This window comes from Loxodonta africana, chromosome 21, assembly GCF_030014295.1.
Source record: "Loxodonta africana isolate mLoxAfr1 chromosome 21, mLoxAfr1.hap2, whole genome shotgun sequence".
Classification (NCBI taxonomy): domain Eukaryota; kingdom Metazoa; phylum Chordata; class Mammalia; order Proboscidea; family Elephantidae; genus Loxodonta; species Loxodonta africana.
The window spans coordinates 69,576,337-69,597,017 of NC_087362.1; the positions used below are offsets into that span (position 1 = coordinate 69,576,337).

At 38.9% G+C, this 20,681-nt stretch overlaps 1 protein-coding gene across 8 annotated transcripts in view; it reads right to left on the bottom strand.

Annotated features, from left to right (window-relative positions):
- DPY19L3 (dpy-19 like C-mannosyltransferase 3) overlaps positions 1 to 20,681 on the bottom strand; it is a 75,666-nt gene that overhangs the window by 40,878 nt on the left and 14,107 nt on the right. For 6 of the 8 annotated variants that reach the window (XR_002787317.2, XM_023555657.2, XM_064274106.1 and 3 more), the window contains one exon: positions 6,896 to 6,986. Coding sequence is in view for 7 of the 8 variants with exons in the window: in XM_023555657.2 (XP_023411425.1) it covers positions 6,896 to 6,986 (91 nt within the window). In the remaining variant the exon portion in view is untranslated. Of the gene's footprint in view, positions 1 to 6,895; positions 6,987 to 11,352; positions 11,568 to 20,681 lie in introns of all 8 variants that reach the window. The other 2 variants (XM_064274108.1, XM_023555659.2) reach the window with 2 other exon arrangements.

Here is a 20,681-nt window from a genome sequence, read left to right on the forward strand (position 1 = left end):
TGGAGAAAGTCTCTATCGTCTTAGAGAACACATATGCTAGAAATGTGGACATTAACTGTTCTTCTGGTGAGGCTTTAAAATAAAATGATGAATACATGATTGGACAATGGAAGAAGGGTGATGCTTTTTATGCAGGGGCAAAGAACTTGTCTGAATTATGTTCAAATGTTTGGTAGAAGGCAGAATTTGTAAGTGATAAACTTGGATATTTCACTGAGATTTCTAAGCAAGATCTTAAAGGGGCCCCACAGCTTTTCCTTGCCACTTATAGTAAAATGCAATAAGAAAGAGATGGACTTAAAAATCAACTGTACTACATGAAAACAAAACTTAAAGATCTGGAAAATTCTGTTGCACAAACTAAGGACATGTGTCCCAGAATTTTCACCAAGGATGTGGCTACACAACTGTGATGGCTAGGGTTGTGCGTCAGCTTGGTTGGGCTATGATTCTCAGTGTTTGGCAGTCATGTAGTGATGTAGTTTGGCAGTTATATAATGACGTAATTTGGCAGTTTTTAATGATATAGTTATCCTCCATTTTGTGATAAAATATAATCACTTCCATGATGTGATCTGATGTAAATCAGCCAATCATTTGTAAGGGGAGTTTCTTTAGGGGTGTGGCCTGCACCAAATATATATATATGGAAGTTCTGGCAAAGCTCACTGGCTTTTGCTCGCTCTGGATCCCGCATCTAGCTTGGCATCATCTGACCGCCTGTTCTAGGGACTTGAGTCAGCGGCCTGCCTGCCTATCTTGGGATCTGTCAGCCTCTGAAGGCTGTGAGCCAGCAGCCTGCTGTATTTCCTGCCCATCTTGTATTCACCAGCCTCCGCAGCCTGTAAGCCAGCAGCCTGCCACCTGACCTGCCGATTCTTGGGTTCATCAGCCCATGCAGCTGTGAGAATCAGACGAGGCTTTCAGCCTGACACCTGACCCATGGACTTGGGGTTTGCCAGCCTCTACTACCTTGTGGGCCATTTCTTTGAGATAAATCTCTCTCTGTATATGTATATACGTGTGCTTCACAGGTTTTGCTTCTCTGGAGAACCCAGCCTGAGACTACAATCTTTTGTTAGAGCAATTAAGCCTGTGACTAATGAATCTAACAAACTACCACAGCATAAAACTCATCAGCTTAGACAGAAGGGGATAGAAAGAAGGAAAGAAAAGAGCACTGTCTGCCTCTTGGAATTCTACAGGCAGGAAACACGCCAAAGGAGGTATATCTGTTGTCCTCCAAGAAAAGAAAAGGACCATCCCTGGAGTGGCTCAGAGACAGACGAACTGTTGGAAGGAGGACAAGAAGCAGGGCTGCATTGGTTTCAAAGGGTGGAGTTACGGCCTCCTAGGTTTAAAAGAGTCAGATCTTCACCAGCTTGACTCTGGAGTGTGGGGCTGCCATTCACCAGTGCCAGAGGGATGGAGCCATTGCCCAAAACCCTGGCGAGCAAAGCTGCAGTCCCAGTGGGCATGGAAAGCAGAGCTGAAGCTCAGGGCCAAGAGACCTCCACCCAGAATCCAGAGGGTGTGTGCGGCCAACACCCTGAGTCTGGAGGGCAGAGCCATTGCCCAGATAGTCCTAAAGAACAGAGGATTGTTTTAAAGCTTTGAGAGCTAATGTAAACTGTTCTGCTGGGTTTTGGACTTACATGGTGCCCATTATTCCCTTTTTCCTTTACTTTCTGGCACTTGTAATGGGAAGTCCACCTTGTGTTTGCTCCACTGTTGTACTTTGCGAACAGTCACTTGCATTCTAGATTTCGCAGCTTCACAGATGAAGAGGACTTTTGCCCCAGGATGGAATATGCCTAAAGTCTCATCTATATTTGACTTAGATGATTCAGAAGATGAGGTTTTGGATTTGGAGTTGATGTAAGACTTTTGGGATGATGTGATGGGGTGAATGCGTTTTGCATGTGGCAAGACCATGAATTTTTGGAGGCCGAAGGATGGAATGTTATGGATTGAATTGTGTCCTTCAAAAATATGTGTTGTAAATCCTAACCTCTATGCCTGTGGTTGTAATTCCAGTTGGGAATGGGATGTCTATGTTATGTTAATGAGGCAGGATTAGTGTAGGTTGTATCTTGAGTTAATCTCTTTTGAGATATAAAAGAGATTAAATAAACAAGCAGAGCAGAGATGGGGGAAGACTGATGCCAAACCACATGGAAATCTCCAAGGAACCAGGAAACAAGCTTAAGAGACAAGGACCTTCGTCCAGAGGCGACAGAGAGAAAAAGCCTTCCCCTACAGCTAGCGCTCTGAATTCAGACTTCTAGTCTCCTAAACCGTGAGAAAATAAATTTCTGTTTGTTAAAGCCATCTACTTGTGGTATTTCTGTTATAGCAGCACTAGAGAATCAAGACAATGGGTAAATTATAACTTTTGTGACTGCAATGAAAAAAGTAAGAGTTCCTTCTATAGAAATTTGGGTAAGGAACTTTACATCCCCCATTGCTGTCCTGCCATGAGATCTGAAATACCTCTTTTGGGAGAGTATACACCAGCTTTCCACACCCCCCAAGATGAGTTTACCCATTTGACTCACTCTGGCCAATGCATGTGAGTAGATGTGACATATGCCACATCTGAGCAGAGGCCTTAAGAGACAATGGATGTTTCCACCAGCTCTCTTGCTGTTTCCCTCTGCTACGAGGACAGCATGTTCCAAATAAGGGCTGGAATGAGAAGACATGTGGGACAGAGCAGAGCTGCTGCTGGTCCATAGCAGACATGCAATGAGAAAGAGAAATACACCCGTTAAAGGAATCCACCGCTATTTCCATGTGATTTGCTACTGTAACCAAGCTGATTAAACAGTACAAGGTATGAATGGACGGTTCACAGAAGAAAACATGCCAACAGTCCTTACGCATGTGAACAAATGCTCAACCTCACTCCTACCAAGAGAAGCACAAATTAAAACCACACTAATGGTGACTGCACAAAATGGTTAATGTAACTGATAACATGGAATTAAATATCTGAAAAATGTTGAACTGGCAAATGTGTCATATATATACACACATTTACAACAAGTAAAAAAAAAAAAAAACTACACTGAGACATCGTTTCTCACCACCAGCTTGGGAAGGTCAGGAAGTTGGAACAATACACTCTGTTAACGAGGCTGTAAGGAAGCACTCTCAGAGACTGCAGCTGGGAGAGGAATCTGGTAATAACCAGCAAACCTACATGGCATTTACCCTCTCATCCGGTAACGCATGTCCAGGAATCGATCCCAACAGTAGACTGGCAAAAGTACAAAATGAGGTAGCACCATTCACACAGCACCATTTACAACAGTAAGAGATTAGAAACGACCCAAATGTTCATCAACAGGCTGATAAACTATGGTTACCCACACAAAGGCGTATAGGAGCATTATGCAGTTGCAAAAAAGGAATAAGAAATATTTTCATATCCTACTATAGAGTGATCCCTAAGATTTTTTAAGTGAAAAAATGCAAAATATAGAACTATGTATACACTAACCAGCTTTTTATGTAAGAAAGGGGGAATAATAACACATAAAGTATTTGTTAATATTAAAAATATTAACCGTGGAAGAATAAATCGAAAACTAATAAAAATGGTCACTTAAATGGTAAGGAAGGAAACATGGGTAAGGGATAGAAGTCAACTTCCCCAAATGCTCTCTGTTTTATAGTTTTGACTTTGGAACCATGCAGATTTTTCTTTATAAGTATACAATAAATTAAGTAAAAAAATTTTTAAACCAATTCCTAAAAACCAAACAGAAAATAAAACAAATAAACCTACTGACTCAGTCACAGAGAGAACTGTGTGACTTGAAAAGAGTAATGTGAGTGTCCATCTCTAGTGGGTTATACCCTAAGGTACAGAAAAGAACTCCAAAGACAGCCTAAACTGTTTTCAGGTAATCACATTGTTAGTTGCAATATTAGTATTGTTACTTTGAAACTATTATATATACAACCAAAAAACCAAACTAGTTGCCACCAAGTTGATTCTGACTCATAGAAACCCTACAGGACAGGGTAGAGCTGCCCCATTGGATTTCCAAGGAGTGGCTGGTGGATTTGAACTGCCAACCTTTTGGTTAGCAGCCGTAGCTCTTAAGTGCTGCACCACCAGGGCTCTATTAGTAGGAAACAAGTAAATGATAATGTTAATGTCAGTAGGAACCAAAATTTTCAGCTAAAGAAAAAAGATACAAATATAAAATAAAAAAGGTAAAAATCCTGTATCCTAACTTTAAACTGAAAACAGCTATATTCATAATGTATTTTCTCTTTGGAAAAACAACCAACAAGCATTTCCTTGGTGTCATCACTAAAAGGGCCTGGGAACAAGGAACCTCCCAGTAGAGCAAAGTGTTCTTAGTATGCAGATTGTTCCTGAGTGGTACAAACCGTAATGAACTCAGCTGCCAACCAAAAGACTGGAAGTTAAGTCCACTCAGAGGTGCTCTGGAAGAAAGGCTTGGAGAGCTACTTTCGAAAAATCAGCCACTGAAAACCTTATGGAGCACAGTTCTACTGTGACACACGTGGGCTCACCATGAGTCCGAGTCAACTCCACAGCAACTGGTTTTTTAAAACTTTTTAGTACCCAGACTATGGTCTCTACGTAGCCACTAAACAGAATTAGGGATCCTTGGAGAAATGGCTGATTCTAGGCGAGGGGTGAGAAATAGACAAAATGGGTCTGAAACATCTTATCATGCCGGAAACCTAGGAAATTTTCAAAGACCACTGGGTTAGTGTTAAAAAAGAGCTGCCAATCTGAAGGCGGTTCCACTGGCCAAAGATAGAACAATTTGAATATAAAAAGGATGAATGAACGCAAACGACTTAAACACACTAAATATGTTAAAAATCCATGAGTCCGTGATGATACCTAACAATCAAAACTCTTCTTTAAGGGGTACTAGAGAAGCAATGGAAACCCCAGTGGTGTAGTGGTTAAGAGTTACGGCTGCTAACCAAGAGGTCAGCAGTTGGAATCCACCAGGTGCTCCCTGGAAACTCTATGGGGCAATTCTACTCTGTCCTATAGGGTCACTATGAGTTGGAATTGACTTGAAAGCAATGGGTTTCCTTTTTGTTTAGAGAGGCAATTCATCCTGAATACAATAAAGGGAAGGAGCCACTATTTACTCTGCCTTTCCTTTATGAACTGAACCTCTGGGTTACCAAAGAGTTGATGAGAAAAGTTTTTTTTGGAAGGAATTCCACCTAGTGATGATGGAAGGAAAGCTGGAATTAGAATAATACCATTTGGTAATCCTTATGGAGACGATAGCTCTAGACTATTGGAGAACACAACAGTGGACTGATTGATCGTAACCCAAAAAGAGAATCACCCCCCTAGTTGAGACCTACTGCTTTAGAGTATGCCAGAGAAAACTGGTAAATATTAAAAAAATATTTAGGGAGGGGAAATTAACACTGATTCTGCCTTTCTTGTATAAACTGTACCTCATGGTTACCAAATAATTGATGAGAAAAAGGTTTTCTACATAATAGAATTCTAGCTGATAAATATAAGAGGGGTGATAGAATTAGGATATCACTGTTTTGTATTCCTATTTAAATAACGGTGCCCTGCTGACACCGTGGTTAAGGACTCAGACTGCTAACCAAAAGATCTGCAGTTCAAATCCACCAGTCGTTCCTTGGAAAGCCTATGGGGCAGCTCTACTCTGTTGTACAGGGTTGCTCTGAATCAGAATTGACCCGACGGCAACGGGTTTGGTTTTAATGGGTATAGACAACAATCATCAACAATTAAGTGAAAGGCTGATGAGTAATTAGCCTTATTATGGATGAATCAGGCTACCGGCAGGAACTGATTACTTTTTTGAGTCCTTCCCTAAGTGGTGCAAACTGTTAACACACTTGGCTGCTAACTCAAAGGCCGGAGGTTTGAGTTCATCCAGAGGTGCCTGTAAAGAAAGTCTCGGGGTCTATTTCAGAAGAACCTACCATTGATAACCCTATGCAGCATAGTTCTACTCTGACACACATGGGATCGCCATGAGTCAGAAGCGACTCGAAGGCAGCTGGTAATGTGATATAGTCTGAAGAAAAAAACAAAAAAAACCCCAAACCTGTTGCTATCGAGTCGATTCCAACTCATAGCAACCCTCTGAGACAGAGTAGAATTGCCCCATAGGATTTCCAAGGAGTGCTTAGTGGATTTGACCTGCCGGCCTTTTAGTTAACAGCCGTAGCTCTTAACCACTATGCCACCAGGGTTTCCGTGTATAGTCTAAGACATGTAAAATGCCACCACGGCTTCTTGACAAAAATAAATACATAAATATGTCTGAATCCAAGCAAAGCCTGGAAAGGGGTGATTCTGCCACGTGTGCCCACATTAAGCCTATCAAGGATACGTCCAGCAGGAGATCCTTCTGGGGGCCTCTACCAGATGGAGTACCGGTAAAGAATATAGCCTCTAAACCACTTAGGAAAAGTGCAAACGTAGGAATAATGGCAACTAGCAAAATAAAGGAATGAAGGGGGGTTTGGGGACAAGAGAGATCATTTGTATCACCCAAATGATCCCTGTTCTCAGATGATGCTCCCTTTGTCTGCAAAGACGGCTTCTAAAACGCCCATGAGAAAAACCAGCAACAAAGCCAAGACATCTCAGTCAAACAGATGATTTTTGGGACAGAGCAGAGCTCGGAGGCAAGGAAAGGAAAGTTACCCAAAGTATTATAGAACTTCTAGAGCAAAACATTTTCATGGACCAATCAGATGTTCACAAGGAAAAACTACCCAAGTTCAAAAAAAAAAAATTATACAAGTTTTGTAAGCAATTTAAATGTTTTGATTGCAATAGTGAAAAGAACATAATAGGCCCCCAAATGAAACTATTAGTTGTAATTACCTTGCTCGAGGGTTGGAGCCTGCAGCATTTGCTTGTAATAGGAGTAATACAGTCCACATTCCGTCCTGAATGAGATTTCTCGTTCCACTTCCTGAAATACAGTCAAGTGTTGTTTAAATATCTATTGTCACTGTAGAAATAAGATTCAGAAACAACAACTTAGAAAATAAAAGTCTCTGAAAATACAGTTACAAGAAATCTTGCCAAACAAGAATAGAAGGTTGATAATTGTTGAAGCCTGGTGACAGGTTAAAAACAAAAACCCCTTGCCATCGAGTCAATTCCGACTCATAGAGACTCTATAGGACAGAGTAGAACTGTCCCATAGGGTTTCCAGGGCTGTAATCTTTACAGAAGCAGACTGCCACATCTTTCTCCCGTGGAGCAGCTGGTGGGCTCAAACCTTTGACCTTTCAGTTAGCAGCCACGCATCATGGCCATTGCACAACCAAGGCTCGTGGAGGTTTATTATACTATTCTCTCTACTGTCAAAAAGAAAAATAACAGACGTCTTACTTTGATTTTAAGGCTTTTTTTTCTCACCCACGACACCAAATACTAACCATAAAAAAGCCTGACCCAAACTGCAAATGCACTGAGTGTCCCCCTGCACCCCACCAAAAAGCTGCTCTACAGCAGCCTAAATTTGTCTTTTCCTGATAGAAAAGGGTAGTCAACAAAACCATTAGCGTGATTAAACAAAAAAGACTGTTGTTGTTAGGTGTCATCAAGCGGGTTCCAACTCATAGCAACCCTATGTAATACAGACCAAAACACTGCCTGGTCCTGCACCATCTTCGCAATCATTGCTGTTTGAACTCATCGTTGTAGCCACCGTATCAATCCATCTCATCGAGGGTCTTCATCTTTTTCACTGACCCTCTACTTTAACAAGCATGATGTCCTTTTCAGGGACTGGTCCCTCCTGCTAACATGTTGAAAGTACCTGAGATGAAGTCTCATCATCATCACTTCTTAAGGAGCATTCTGGCTGTACTTCTTCCAAGACAGATTTGTTCGTTCTTCTGGCAGTGCATGGTATATATTCAATATTCTAGGCTTTCTTAAATTTAAATTTCAAAAGGTCTCATGGCTGCAGGTGGGTAAACCAAAACCAAACCAAATCTGTTGCTGCTGAGTTGGTTCCAAATCATAGCAACCCTATAGAGGGCCACATTTGTTTAGCAGCCAGGCCAGAGACCACCTTTGTGGCCTGATATCAGTTGATCTCAGTAAACGGGGAGGGCAGGGTTCAATCAATCATGTTCAGATTAGCCAATGGCTGATCTTCTATTATTTCCCTCCTCGTCTCTTTATAAGCCTCATTGTAACTAGCCTACTTCAAGCCATTTGCTTTTTTTTAGAATCAGAATGGTGTCCCTATATTTAGATAAAATAACTGCTCAGAATAAACGGTAAGTTCCAATTTCTTTGAGTTTTGACTATTTTTAACACTACTTTTAGATGTTTAAAATGTTCTATAATTCATTAAAAAATTAAAACAACTAGTTCCATTTAAATGTTTCAGAGTTAGTGTTTTTCTTTTATTTCATACAAATAAAAACTAAACTTCAGAAAAATCATTCCCATATAATAATACTGAGAAACATGATAGAGACAGTCTAAAAAACTTCCCAAATTAGAAGAACTATAATTGTGTTAGACACCAGCCTAAAGGCTAACAATATTTTATGAGACCAATGTTTTGTCTGTTTATTGAGAATATAAGGTATTCTTAGTGAAATGAAGAAGACTCTTTGCATATGAATTTGACTTAGACAAGTATATCCTCGGTGGAAAGATATTCATGTAGGTAAACAAATACATGGATTATTAAACTACTTTTTAGAAAAACTGTCAATCTCAGAGGAACTGAAAATTGAAAGTAGTATCTGTTAGTCAGTTTGATTGTAAAATGCTTTTATTAAATTTAAATTTTAACTCAATATAAAATATGGAGGCAGCTGCTAATGAAGATTGGGAAGATTTTCTGGACCAATCCTATTGAAAGCCTTAGATCCTGTATTTCATATACATGCAACAGAATAAATGAACAAAAAGTTACAGTTTGTATCTACAGATTCTTTTATCTCAGTGTTCAAAAACCAGGTCCTAGAATCTGCAACATACTGCCCTAAAATGTAATTCCATCAGTGTTATATTGTATTACGGCAGTCCCGCCTATCACAAACCCAACCTTATGGGGGAAGATGATAAACAGAGAGCATCTCACTTCCCAGCTCATGAACTGCTTTTGGCACCTCTTTGTTTCCCCCATCTCCAACTATTTTTCAAAGAGTAATAAACATTTCATTAAAAAACAAAAACAAACTCTCATGCTGTTTAATCTTAGACTTGGCAATTATTTAATGTATTTCTCTTAACCTTTAAATATGTAAGAGAAAAAGGGCACTGTCAATCGATTCATGACTAAATTACTGAAGAAACAGTCTCTTAACTAACAATGTAAACATCAAATTATTGACCCCCAAACCAAACTATTATGTTTTATCCTTGTTAACAAACTCTCTTCAGAAAAACGAGAAGGGCAGCAAACCTTCTTATATGTATTGAACGTCTTTTCACAGAAAATAAATTAATCCTGGGGAACCAAGCAAGAAAAAAGGCCCCAAATAAGATTCTGGAAATTACTCTCATTAGCCCACCTGCTTTAGAAAAAGGACAATATAGAATGGTGTGAGTTTTCTAGTTTTTACAATTGCTACTAGTATTGTATCTTCATAGCAGAAGCAACTCTTCTTAGCAGTCATGTTAATCCACTCATTTTCAATCTTTGAGAAAAACCGTTCTGTTGCTTTTGACAACATAAAACCAGATTGGAATTACTCATCTCTAGAATTTCACACCCCTAGTAGGTCAAGTAACTGTAGAGTCTACGAACTGAAGATAACTGGGTGAATGTTAGCTGCTGCTCATGCAAATAAGAAAGAAAAAAAACATTCAGTTTCATTATGTTTCTTTTCTTCTCTCTTGCTATCTTCAAGTATTCAAGGTACTAAGTGTAGCATATTGAGTGGGACATCTTAACATAAAATCTACATCCCCAAACCAAACTAGAGGGTCAAATCAGTCATCCACATGTATGAGCTTCATTTCCAATACGGTTCTAAAAATAAAACTGACTTTACAAAGATGTGGGTAAAAAACAAAGACATTGTTCTAAGTACTAAAAGTGGAAAGGCTTTTGTGGCCCACTCCTCTCTTTAATACACCCAGAATGTATAAAGAACAGAGGGGGGGCCTAATTAGTAAAAATGCATTCAAACATGATTAATTGGTAATCTTGGCTCCAGCTGCATAGAACCAAATGCTATACTTTATTAGACAGACACGTGCAAGTTTTACATCTGCTTCATGCTAAGGGAACATCTGCTTGACTCATTCAAACACTTTTCCAGCTTTACAGCAATTTATACTTTGCCTGGTAGATCACGCCAAGGAAAATATACACCAATAGAAGTTGCCCTCTAAAGAACGCAAACCAAATATTCCATATTTAAATCTGCACAGGTTGTACAAGGAAAGCAAGGCATGTTGAGAGAATGCAAACGACCTCTCTGAAGATGACACAAAAAGGTGGAAAGACAAAAGAATTGCATTTTTAAAGAACAGTACAGCTAAAACCATTCAACAATGGCAGTTTAATAGTAACTTAACGACTAAAAGAAAAAAAAAAATGTTCACAATCATTTGCACCCCTACAGGCATTTTTTTTTTTTTTTTACAGGCATTAAGGCAAGTGCTGGCAGTGCACAAACAAAAGGTAACAAGCCCTTCTAAGCAAATGACTCCAAATTGGGAAAGGAAACATACTAGTTTTTTAAAACCTCATGTAAATAGCCTTTGTTTATAAAAACTGCTCCCCAAAATAATTAGGCTGCTGGTAGCGGCGAGGCCATTGACAGATTAACTTTATAAATGTAATCTGTTTCAGAATGAGTTAACAAATCATCTCACCAAGAAACAGCAGCTCATGATAAAGACAGCTGTTCTGAAAGTTCTGTCCCGGGAATCATGCCCTCAGCAAACATATTTACTGCACATACACGGTTTATTGTCTGGTTTAATTCATGTCCATCTGTTAGAGGGGAATGATTCCTGCCCTAGAGTTGATTAGAGCCTTGCCACATGACAGTTGCTCAGTAGAGAGTATGCGAGTAGGTTGGACTACCGCTGAGGTGGCACTATGTCCAGGGGCCTGCACAGAAGCAATTGTGGCTCCAGGTTCTACTGTCGTTGCTGTTTTGTGGATTAGCCCTAATCGAATTACATTTACTGTAAAGGATCCATGCTTTGCAGAAGTATTCAATGTGAAGACATGCAAATTATGCAATATGAAATAAATAAGAAAACAACACCAGAAAATGTCAGCACAAAGAGACCGAAAAAAATGACCGACTTGAATGCTTTTACCCAAACAGGAATTATCCTTTTACCTAAACAAGAATTGTCCTTTCTCACCAGTGAACATGGAAACCCTCATGGTGTAGTGGTTAAGAGCGACAGCTGCTAACCAAACGGTCTGCAGTTCAAATCCACCAGGCCCTCCTTGGAAACTCTATGGGATAGTTCTGCTCTGTCCTATAGGGCCACTATGCATCGGAATTGACTTGACAGCAACTGGTTTGGTTTGCCACTGAACATACGTTTGCTGGGAAAACAAAAAGGTATAAAAATTTAGTCCTGGATCTTCCCAAATTCATGTTTCAATGAGAAAGAAAAACAATGCATTTTTTAAAAAGAAAATGACAAGTCAAGGCAATGGAGGCATAGAAAGGAAGGGATGCCTTAACTATCCTGGATCCTGCAGTCCTAATTTATCTTGCCTTCCTCCAATCTATCTTCCTTATTCATTCATTCAACACTTTTGAGCACCAACAAGTGATAAGTATTCTTCTAGGTGCTGCGGGATACAGCAAGGGGAAAAAACAGACAAAAATCCCTGCCTTCCTGGAATTTATAATCTAGAATAGAGGGGAAAGAGAACAGGTAAGTAAAATTCACAGTATTTCAGACAATTGTCACTGCTATGGAAAATAGTAAGGCAGGGAACGGGGCAGGAGCGGACTGGGGGAAGTGTTGCTTTTTTTTTTTTTTTTTAATTTTTATTGTGCTTTAAGTGAAAGTTAGCGTTGTGGTTTTAAGAGTGGGCAAGGTAGGCTCCACTGATGAAGTGACAACTGAACAGAGACCTGAAGGGACGTGGCAGTGAGCCTTGTGGAGGTCTCAGGGAAAAGTCTGGGCAGACGGAACGACACACCGAAGTCCTGAAGAACAGTGAGGAAGGAGTGCGGCCTGAGTGGGAGGAAGAAGGAAGGGACAGTTAACAAGGTCAGAGAGGCAGCGGGTGCAAGCAGGGTCACCTAGGCCTGGTGGGTGATCACAAGGACTTCAGGCTTGTACTCAGAGGTAGAAGGGGACAGGGGAACGGGAATTGGGAGTTTGGTTTTAGACATGCTAAGTTTAAATGTAAGGATTCTGAGCAGAGACAGAAGCTGATTTACATTTTTAAAAGGTCACGCTGGCTGCTGTGTTCAGAATAGGCTACTGGGGGCAAGGGGGGGAAGCAGGGAAACCAATGGGTAGGGGGCTGCTGCAACAATGCAGGTAAAGGTAACGGTGGAGGTAGTAGAGGTGACCAGGTTCTAGATATGCTGTAAAAGTAAAGCTGATAGGGTTTGCTGAGGAATGCAGTGTAGGGTCCCAGAGAACTGGGGTTCTTCAAAGTTTCTGGCCTGAGCCCCTGAAGGATGAAGTTGTCATTTATAGAGATGGAGAAGATTTAAGGGGAAACACCTAAAGGCAGGGAAGGTCATGTGTTTGAGTCTGAACCTACCAACTGGGTATTCAGGGAGCCCTTTTGGTGTAGTGGTTAAAGCACTTGGTTAACCACTCCATGGGAGAAGGATGTGGCAGTCTGCTTCGGTAAAGATTTACAGCCTTGGAAACTCTATGGGGGCAGTTCTACTCTGTCCTACAGGGTTACTACGAGTCGGAATTGACTCGATGGCAGTGGATTTTTTTTTGATATTCAAATGAAGTTGGCCAAGTAGGCAGCTGGATATACAAGTCTGGAGTTTGGGGAGAGGTTTGAGCAGGAGACATGGATGTGGGAGTCATCAGCATATAAAAACCAAAACCCACTGCTGATTCTGACTCATAGTGACCCTACAGGATAGAGCAGAGCTGCCCCACAGAGTTTCCAAGGAGTGGCTGGTGGATTCGAGCTGCCAATCTTTTGGTTAACAGCTGTAGCTCTTAACCACTATGCCACCAGGGTTTCCCATCAGCATATAGATGGTATTTAAAACTATGAACAAGATTGTTCTTGGAAATGAGTGTGAACAAAATCCTACCAAATATGCAATTCCAAAAGAAAGCATGTAAATTTTGTGAATTACATTACATTCTGATGCAATAACTGGATTTTAAAGCTGACCAAACACATTATATTGGCATGATAGAACTGATTTTTACCCCATTTGATGTTCGGTTTTTGAGTAAGCATTAAGTTTCTGTGAAAATTTGTAACTTAGTGTCATGGATTGAATTATGTCCCTCCAAAATATGTCAATTTGGTTAGGCCATGATTCCCAGTATTGGGTGGTTGTCCTCCAACTGTGATTGCAATTTTATGTTAAAGAGGATTACGATGGAATTGTAATACCCTTACCCAGGCCACACTCCTGATCCCATGTAAAGGGAGCTTCTCTGGGGTGTGGCCTATATCACCTTTTATCTCTGAAGAGATAAAAAGGAAAAGAAAGTGAGCAGAGAGACAGGGTGACCTCATACCACCAAGAAAGCAGTGCCAAGATCAGAGCGTGTCCTTTGGACCCAGAGTCCCTGAGCAGAGGTCCTGTTGTGCTTGGGGTTGCCACGAGTCAGGGGCCAGCCAACAACAAGAAGGATGGAAGAAAGAGCAAAATAGAGAGAATGAGTGCTAGAGCAATGTGCTTCAGTAGAAGACGGGATTGAATCTCACACAAGTGATAAGAAAGGTCAGTGATATGGACATAGACTTCAGGCAGATAGGTGTTTCCTTTCTACTTTCTCAGGGAAACAGGAAATAATGTCATCAGCCAAGGGTGAGGATTAGGGAAGTTATGAAGGTTTGAGGGAAGAAAAGGTCACAACGGAAGTAGAGCTGGAGGGTACATGGATGAAGGAAGTGTAGCAGGCAGCACTGAAAGGGTATGTTTGCAGTCTTCTTTCTCTATTAACTTCAAGTTGACAAATTTTAAAATAGTTGGTTTCTATATATTTAATTTCATACCCTGTTATCTTCTGAATTTTCCTATTGCTTGTAGTAATTTTTCAGATTACTCTCTTGGGATTTCCAGGTATATAATCACGCCAGCTGCAAATAATTTTACCTCCTCCTTTCCAATTTTTATACTTTTCACTTTTTCTCATGTTTAATTGTGTTGCTGGTACCTCCAAAGCAATGTTAAATAACAGTAGTAACGATGGGTAGCTCTGGCTTGGGGTTTTGCTTCTAGTGCTGGGCTGTCCAATTGGTAGCCTCTAGCTACATGTGCTTAATAAAATTTAATTACAACTAAAAATTTAGTTTCTCAGGTTCTGAGCATATTTGGCTAGTGGCTATCATACTGGATGGAGAATACAGCACAGGTAAAGAACTTAACATCATCACAGAAAATTCTATTGGATAGTACTGCTCTACGTTTCCCTATTGCGTAGGGCCTTAGCATTTGGGCTGAGATGTACGCATGCTGTATTGAAAAAAAAAGTATGCATCTATTCTTTTTTGTTTGTTTTTAATAGCTTTACTGAGATAGGATTCTCATACCATACAATTTGCCCATTTAAAGTGTATAATTCAATCCATACTTTTAGTATATCCAGAGTTGCGCAGGCATCCCTACAATCAATTTTAGAACATTTTCATCACCCCCAAAAAGAAACCTCACATCGCTTAGCCATCACACTGCAAGTCCCCTGTTCCTCTCAGCCCTTTGTTGTTAGGTGCCATCGAGTCAGCTCTGACTTATGGCAACCTTACATATAATAGAAAGAAATGCTGCCCAGTCCTGCACCGTCTTCACAATCTTTGGTATTTGAGTCCATTGTTGCGGCTATTGTCCAGTGTCTTCCAACCTAGAAGGCTCGTCTTCCATCACTCTATCAGACAATATTCCATGTGATCCATATGGTTGTCATTGGCAAACTCTCACAAGTAGATCACCAGGTCTCAGTCTGGAAGACCGACTGAAACTTGTCCACCACGGGTGATCCTATTAATATTTGAAATACCAGAGGCATAGCTTCCAGCATCATAGTAACACGCAAGCCACCACAAACTGACAGACAAGTGATGGCCCTCAGCCCTAGGCAATCGCTAATCAACTTTCTTTTTAGACTGGCCTATTCTGGACATTTCATATAAATGAAACCATATCATCTGTGGTCCTTTGTGACTGGCTGGTTTCCTTTAGCTTGTTTTCAATGTTCATCCATGTTGAAGCATGTATCAGTAATTAATTTCCTTTTATTGCTGAATAATCTTCTATTTTTTATATATATATATATACACACACACACCATATTTTATTTGTCCATTTATCAGTTGATGGGTATTTGAGCTTTTCTACTTTTTGGCTATTATGAATAATGTTGCTATGAACATTTGTGTATAAGTTTGTGTGTGAACATGTTTTCACTTCTCTTGGGTATATGAATAATGTTGCTATGAACATTTGTGTATAAGTTTGTGTGAACACGTTTTCACTTCTCTTGGGTATACACCTAAGGGTAAAATACAAGGTCATATGGTAACTCTATGTTTAACTGAGGAATTGCTAGACTGTTTACCAAATCAGCTCTGCGTGCGTGTGTGTGCGTGTGTGTGGGGGGGCGGGTAGTGGTGGTTGGGTGGTAGGAGTGTTCCAACTTCCCCATATCCTGGCCAGCACTTGTTATTGGAGAAATATCTGTTGAGATCCTTTGCCCAGTTCTTAAATTGGGTTGTTCTTTTATTACTGAATTGTAATTGAGTTCTTTATACAGTCTAGATACACGTTCCTTATTAGATATACGATTTGCCAAAATATTCTCCCATCCCATGGGCCTTTCTACTTTCTTGATGGTATACTTTCAAGCATGAAAGTTTTATATTTTGATGAAATCCAATTACTTATTTTTTCCTTTGGTAACTTCAGATTTTGGCATTATAGCTGAGAAGGCTTTACCTAATCCAACGTCAAGAACATCCACTCCTATGTTTTCTCTAAAAGTTTTAGCTTTAGCTCTTACATCGAGGCGTAGGATCTATTTTGAGTTAATTTTTACGTATAGTGTGAGGAAGGGATTCAACTTCATTCTTCTGTACGTGGCTATCCAGTTGTCCCAGGCCCAGGTGTTGAAAAGACTGTTTTTTCTCTTTAATTGTCATGGTACCCTTTTTGAAAATTAATTGATCATAAACATAAGGATTTATTCTTGGACTCTCAATTCTATTCCATTGACCTATATGTCCACCCTTATGCCAGTACCACTCCATCTTGATTATTGTAGCTTTGCAGTAAATTTTGAAATCAGGAAGTACGAGCTTTCCAACTTTGCTCCTTTGTCAAGACTGCTTTGCTTATTATGGGTCCCTTGAGTTTCCATGTGATAGGGTCAGCTTGTCAATTTCTGCAAAAAATCCAGCTGGGATTCTGATACTGATCGCACTGAATCTGCAGATCAACTTGGGTAGGCTGTCATCTTAACAATATAAAGTTTCCCCATTCACGAACATGATACAAATTTTAAACATTTTATTAAATTTATTCCTAAGTATTGTATTCTTTTTGCTGCTACTGTAGATGAATAGCTTTCCTAATTTCATTTTTGGTTTGTTCACTTCTACTGTATAGACATACAATGGATTTCTAGAAATTGATCTTATATCCTGCAACCTTGTTGAACTGGTTTATTAGTTCTAGTAGTTTTTTTTAGTGTTGGTTAGGATTTTCTATATACAAGATCATATCATCTACAAATACAAACAGTTCTACTTCTTCTCCAATTTGGATACCTTTTATTTAATTTTCTTGCCTGATGGCCCTGGCTAGAACATCCAGTACGTTGTTGAATACAAGTGGTGCGAGTGGACATTGTTTTCTTGTTCCTGATCTTAGGGAGTAAGCTTTCAGTCTTTCACCATTATGTATGATGGGTTGTTGCTAGATGCCCTTTATTCAGTTAAGGAAGCTCCCTTCCATTGCTAGTCTGTTGAGTATTTTTATCATGAAGGGATACAGAATTTTATCAAATGCTTTTTCTGTGAGTATTCAGATGGTCACATGTTTTTTATTCTTTATTGATATGGTGAACTCATCTGGCCTATTCTTACCGTTGAGTTTTTTTAAAAAAAATGATGTAGAATTTTATCACTTTTGCATCTTTTTTAGATGACAGCTTTATTGAGATATAACTGATATGCCATACAATTCACCCACTAAAAATATACAATTCAGAAGTTTTCAATATATTCAGTTATACAACCATCACCAAAATCAATTAAAAATTATTTTCTTGCATCTTTTGAAGTACTAACATGGTAAACAAGTATATTAATATATTTCTTGGCAATCTTCCTGGCATTCCTGTCATAAAAAGTATGTGTTCATGGTGTGTCATACTTTTAATATGCTACTGGATGTTCTTTACTAGTATCAGTAAAATAAAAAAATTAAAAATCCTCAATACTAACATATTTCTATACTTCTTCCAGTATTTCCTGTGGTTTTGTTTTAACTTTGGGCTCAATCTTTCCAAGTAACTTTGTTCTGGGAATATCTTATGCATATAGCATGGGACTTGGGTTTTTTTTGTTTTTGTTTTTGTGATCCAGAGTTTTTACTTTCATAGGCAAGTAGAGCCCATTTGTATTATTTACATAAAAATGTTTGGATATATTTGAATTAATACATTTTGTGTCATACTTTTTATTGCTTTTTAGAACAAATCTTTCATTATACGATCTGTGTCTGCTTTTGTGTTTTGTGTACATATGTTTTCTTTTAATTTGGGAGGTTTACAGTTTTGTTCTAGGGGTTACTTTTATAACTTCATAGGATAACTTAATTCTTTACTTCTATGGATGGTATTTATTGACATCCTATAATGAGTAATGCCAATCTTAAGAAGTTTATATTTCTTCCCTAGCCAATTTTATTTGATAGTATTTTTCTTGAGTTTTCTAGTATTAGTAAATACTAGAAAATATATATATTAACATATATACTAGTTAGACTTGGTTTCAAATAAAACTTTTTGATCTCTAGCTATAAAAGCTAATCTATCTCTTCTTTCTCTAATTGTGTTATTATGTTATTATCACATTGTTAAAGTTTGTAGCATTTACATTTTGTTCTGTTACTACGTATTTAGTCTAAACCTGACAGTTAAATAAATTTGAACCTTAGTGCTGGTCTTCCTGCAATTGCTTTTCCATTTCTTTCTTTGCTGGATGAAGTTTTTTCTTTACCAATTTCTTCAGGTATTCTTTAAAAATATACTTCCTAGGATCACTATGAGTCGGAATCGACTCCATGGCAACGGGTTTTTAAAGGATCAAAGAAGTTTGAATGGTACTTTCATACATGATAGAATGATTGGGTTACAGTATATAAAAAATTTTCTTTCTCTTGAATACTTTGTAGACCTCATTCATGGTCTTCCAGCATTAAATGTTAGTATGGAAAAGTCAGAAGCCAGATTGACCTTTGCTTCCTCTCATAGGTAATTTCATCTCTTGCCTAGATGTTCAAGGTTTCCTTATTTTTAAGTCCACCAACTTCACAAAGCTATATCCTGTTATTGATTTTTCTAGGTCAGTTTTTCCTGAGACCCACTGTGCCCCTTCAATTTGTAGAGTCAAGTCTTACTTCCAGAAATCTTTTAAGTGTTTTTTTTTTTTCTTTCCCTGCTTCATTGTTTTGGTTCCCTTGTTTTGGGATACAAATGATGTGTATGTTTGTGGTTCTTTGTTCTCCTCAGCTATCACTTTCTAATACTTTATTAATTTCATTTCATTTAATCAATTCTGTCCAACATTTTCCTTTCTGTACTTTCTGAAAATTCTGTTCTCTTGGGTGTTGTTTCCAATATGGTCATAATCTCTACTATGGTTGTATCTTTTAATTCTATTTCTTGCCTAAATTCTGACAGTTCATGTTTCATTTTTCTTTTGTTATCTACCTATATTTTCCTGAAGGATTATACCTTCTTATGTCACTGCTTTGAATTCATCTTTCACATCAAGTGCTTTATTATGTTTGTTTGTTTTTTAAATCATGGTGACATGTTTGGCCACAAGTTTCATGTCTCTGCTGCAAAATTTTTCTGTAGATTGTTCTTCATGTGCCACTTGGTTCCTGTTTTTCTCTTCCCTTTTTTCTGGAAGCATCATTGCACAGATCCTGTGCTAGTTGTTTTTTTGATCGTCAGTCGTTTTTGAATGTGGCAAGTTCTTATTCAGCCAGCTATTTGTGGGAAGTTCACATAGGAGAGAGGCCAGGGCCATAACTCAGGCTAGCAAATCTCCCTTATGATAGAAGGTCATTTACAAGAATGAGTTCTTTAGTCTCTTCCTTATTTTAGTGAGTGGAGACTGGCAGCCTCAAAGCTCTTCAGAATGCAAGTTTTCTCTCTTTATCCCTGCCCTCTTAAATTCCCCTTCCTACAAATATGGCTTATCTCTGTGATTACTTCTTTCAGGCTGCCTAACTCACTTTTTCTTTATACCAAAGTGTGTACAGAAAAGCTTTTGCTATTAGTCCACATACCCATTCCCATGGCTGTAGAAGTCCTGGTGGAGCAGTGGTTAAAGTGATCCATGGCTAACCCAAAGGTTGGTGGTTTGAATCCACCAGCCGCTCCTCAGGAGAAAGATGTGACAGTCTGCTTGTGTAGAGATTTACAGCCTTGGGAACCCTATGTGGTCGTTATGAGTCAGAATCAACTCCATGGCAGTGGCTCTGGTATCTTTTTGGTTTCGGTTGGTTTGATCTCTCAGGATATGCCAGAACTTTGAAGAGCCATGCTTTGCCAGCTTTATCTGAAATCAGCTTTCAAAGTCCTTGCTTTCTACGTTCCTTTAAATTTAATAGGATTTGGCAGTGCTTCTCTTACATTATAGTTTCAGATTACAAATCTCTCTTAGTTTCATCAAAGGTGAAATCTGACTATTATCGACATTTTCTGAATTGCTCTGAGGTAATTTCAAGACAAAGTGAATCTAATAGCTTTACACTACCACTTTAAAATGAGAAATTAAGTAGGCAGTTTTGGAGTTTAAGTACAAAATTAGAGACAAGTGAGTACTCAACAACTGGAGATTAGGGAAATAGTGAAATAACTAAGAATAAAAAACTCCAAAAATATTAAATTATATATAATCACAATTATTTACATAATAGTTGTGAACGTTCTGTGAAAATATTTAACCATATATGGAAAAGGCAAATGATGTGACATCAGATGGAAACCCTGGTGGTACAGTGGTTAAGACCTATGGCTGCTAATCAGAAGGCTGGCAATTTGAATCCACCAGGCACTCCTTGGAAACCGTACGGGGCAGTTCTGCTCTGTCCTAGAGGGTCGCTGTAAGTCAGAATCGACTCAACAGCAATGGGTTTGGTGACATCAGATAAAGCAGATTATAAAAAAACTACCTATACTGAAGTCACAAATAATTAAAATATATATGCATAAAGGGGAAACCCTGGTGGCGTAGTGGTTAAGTGCTACAGCT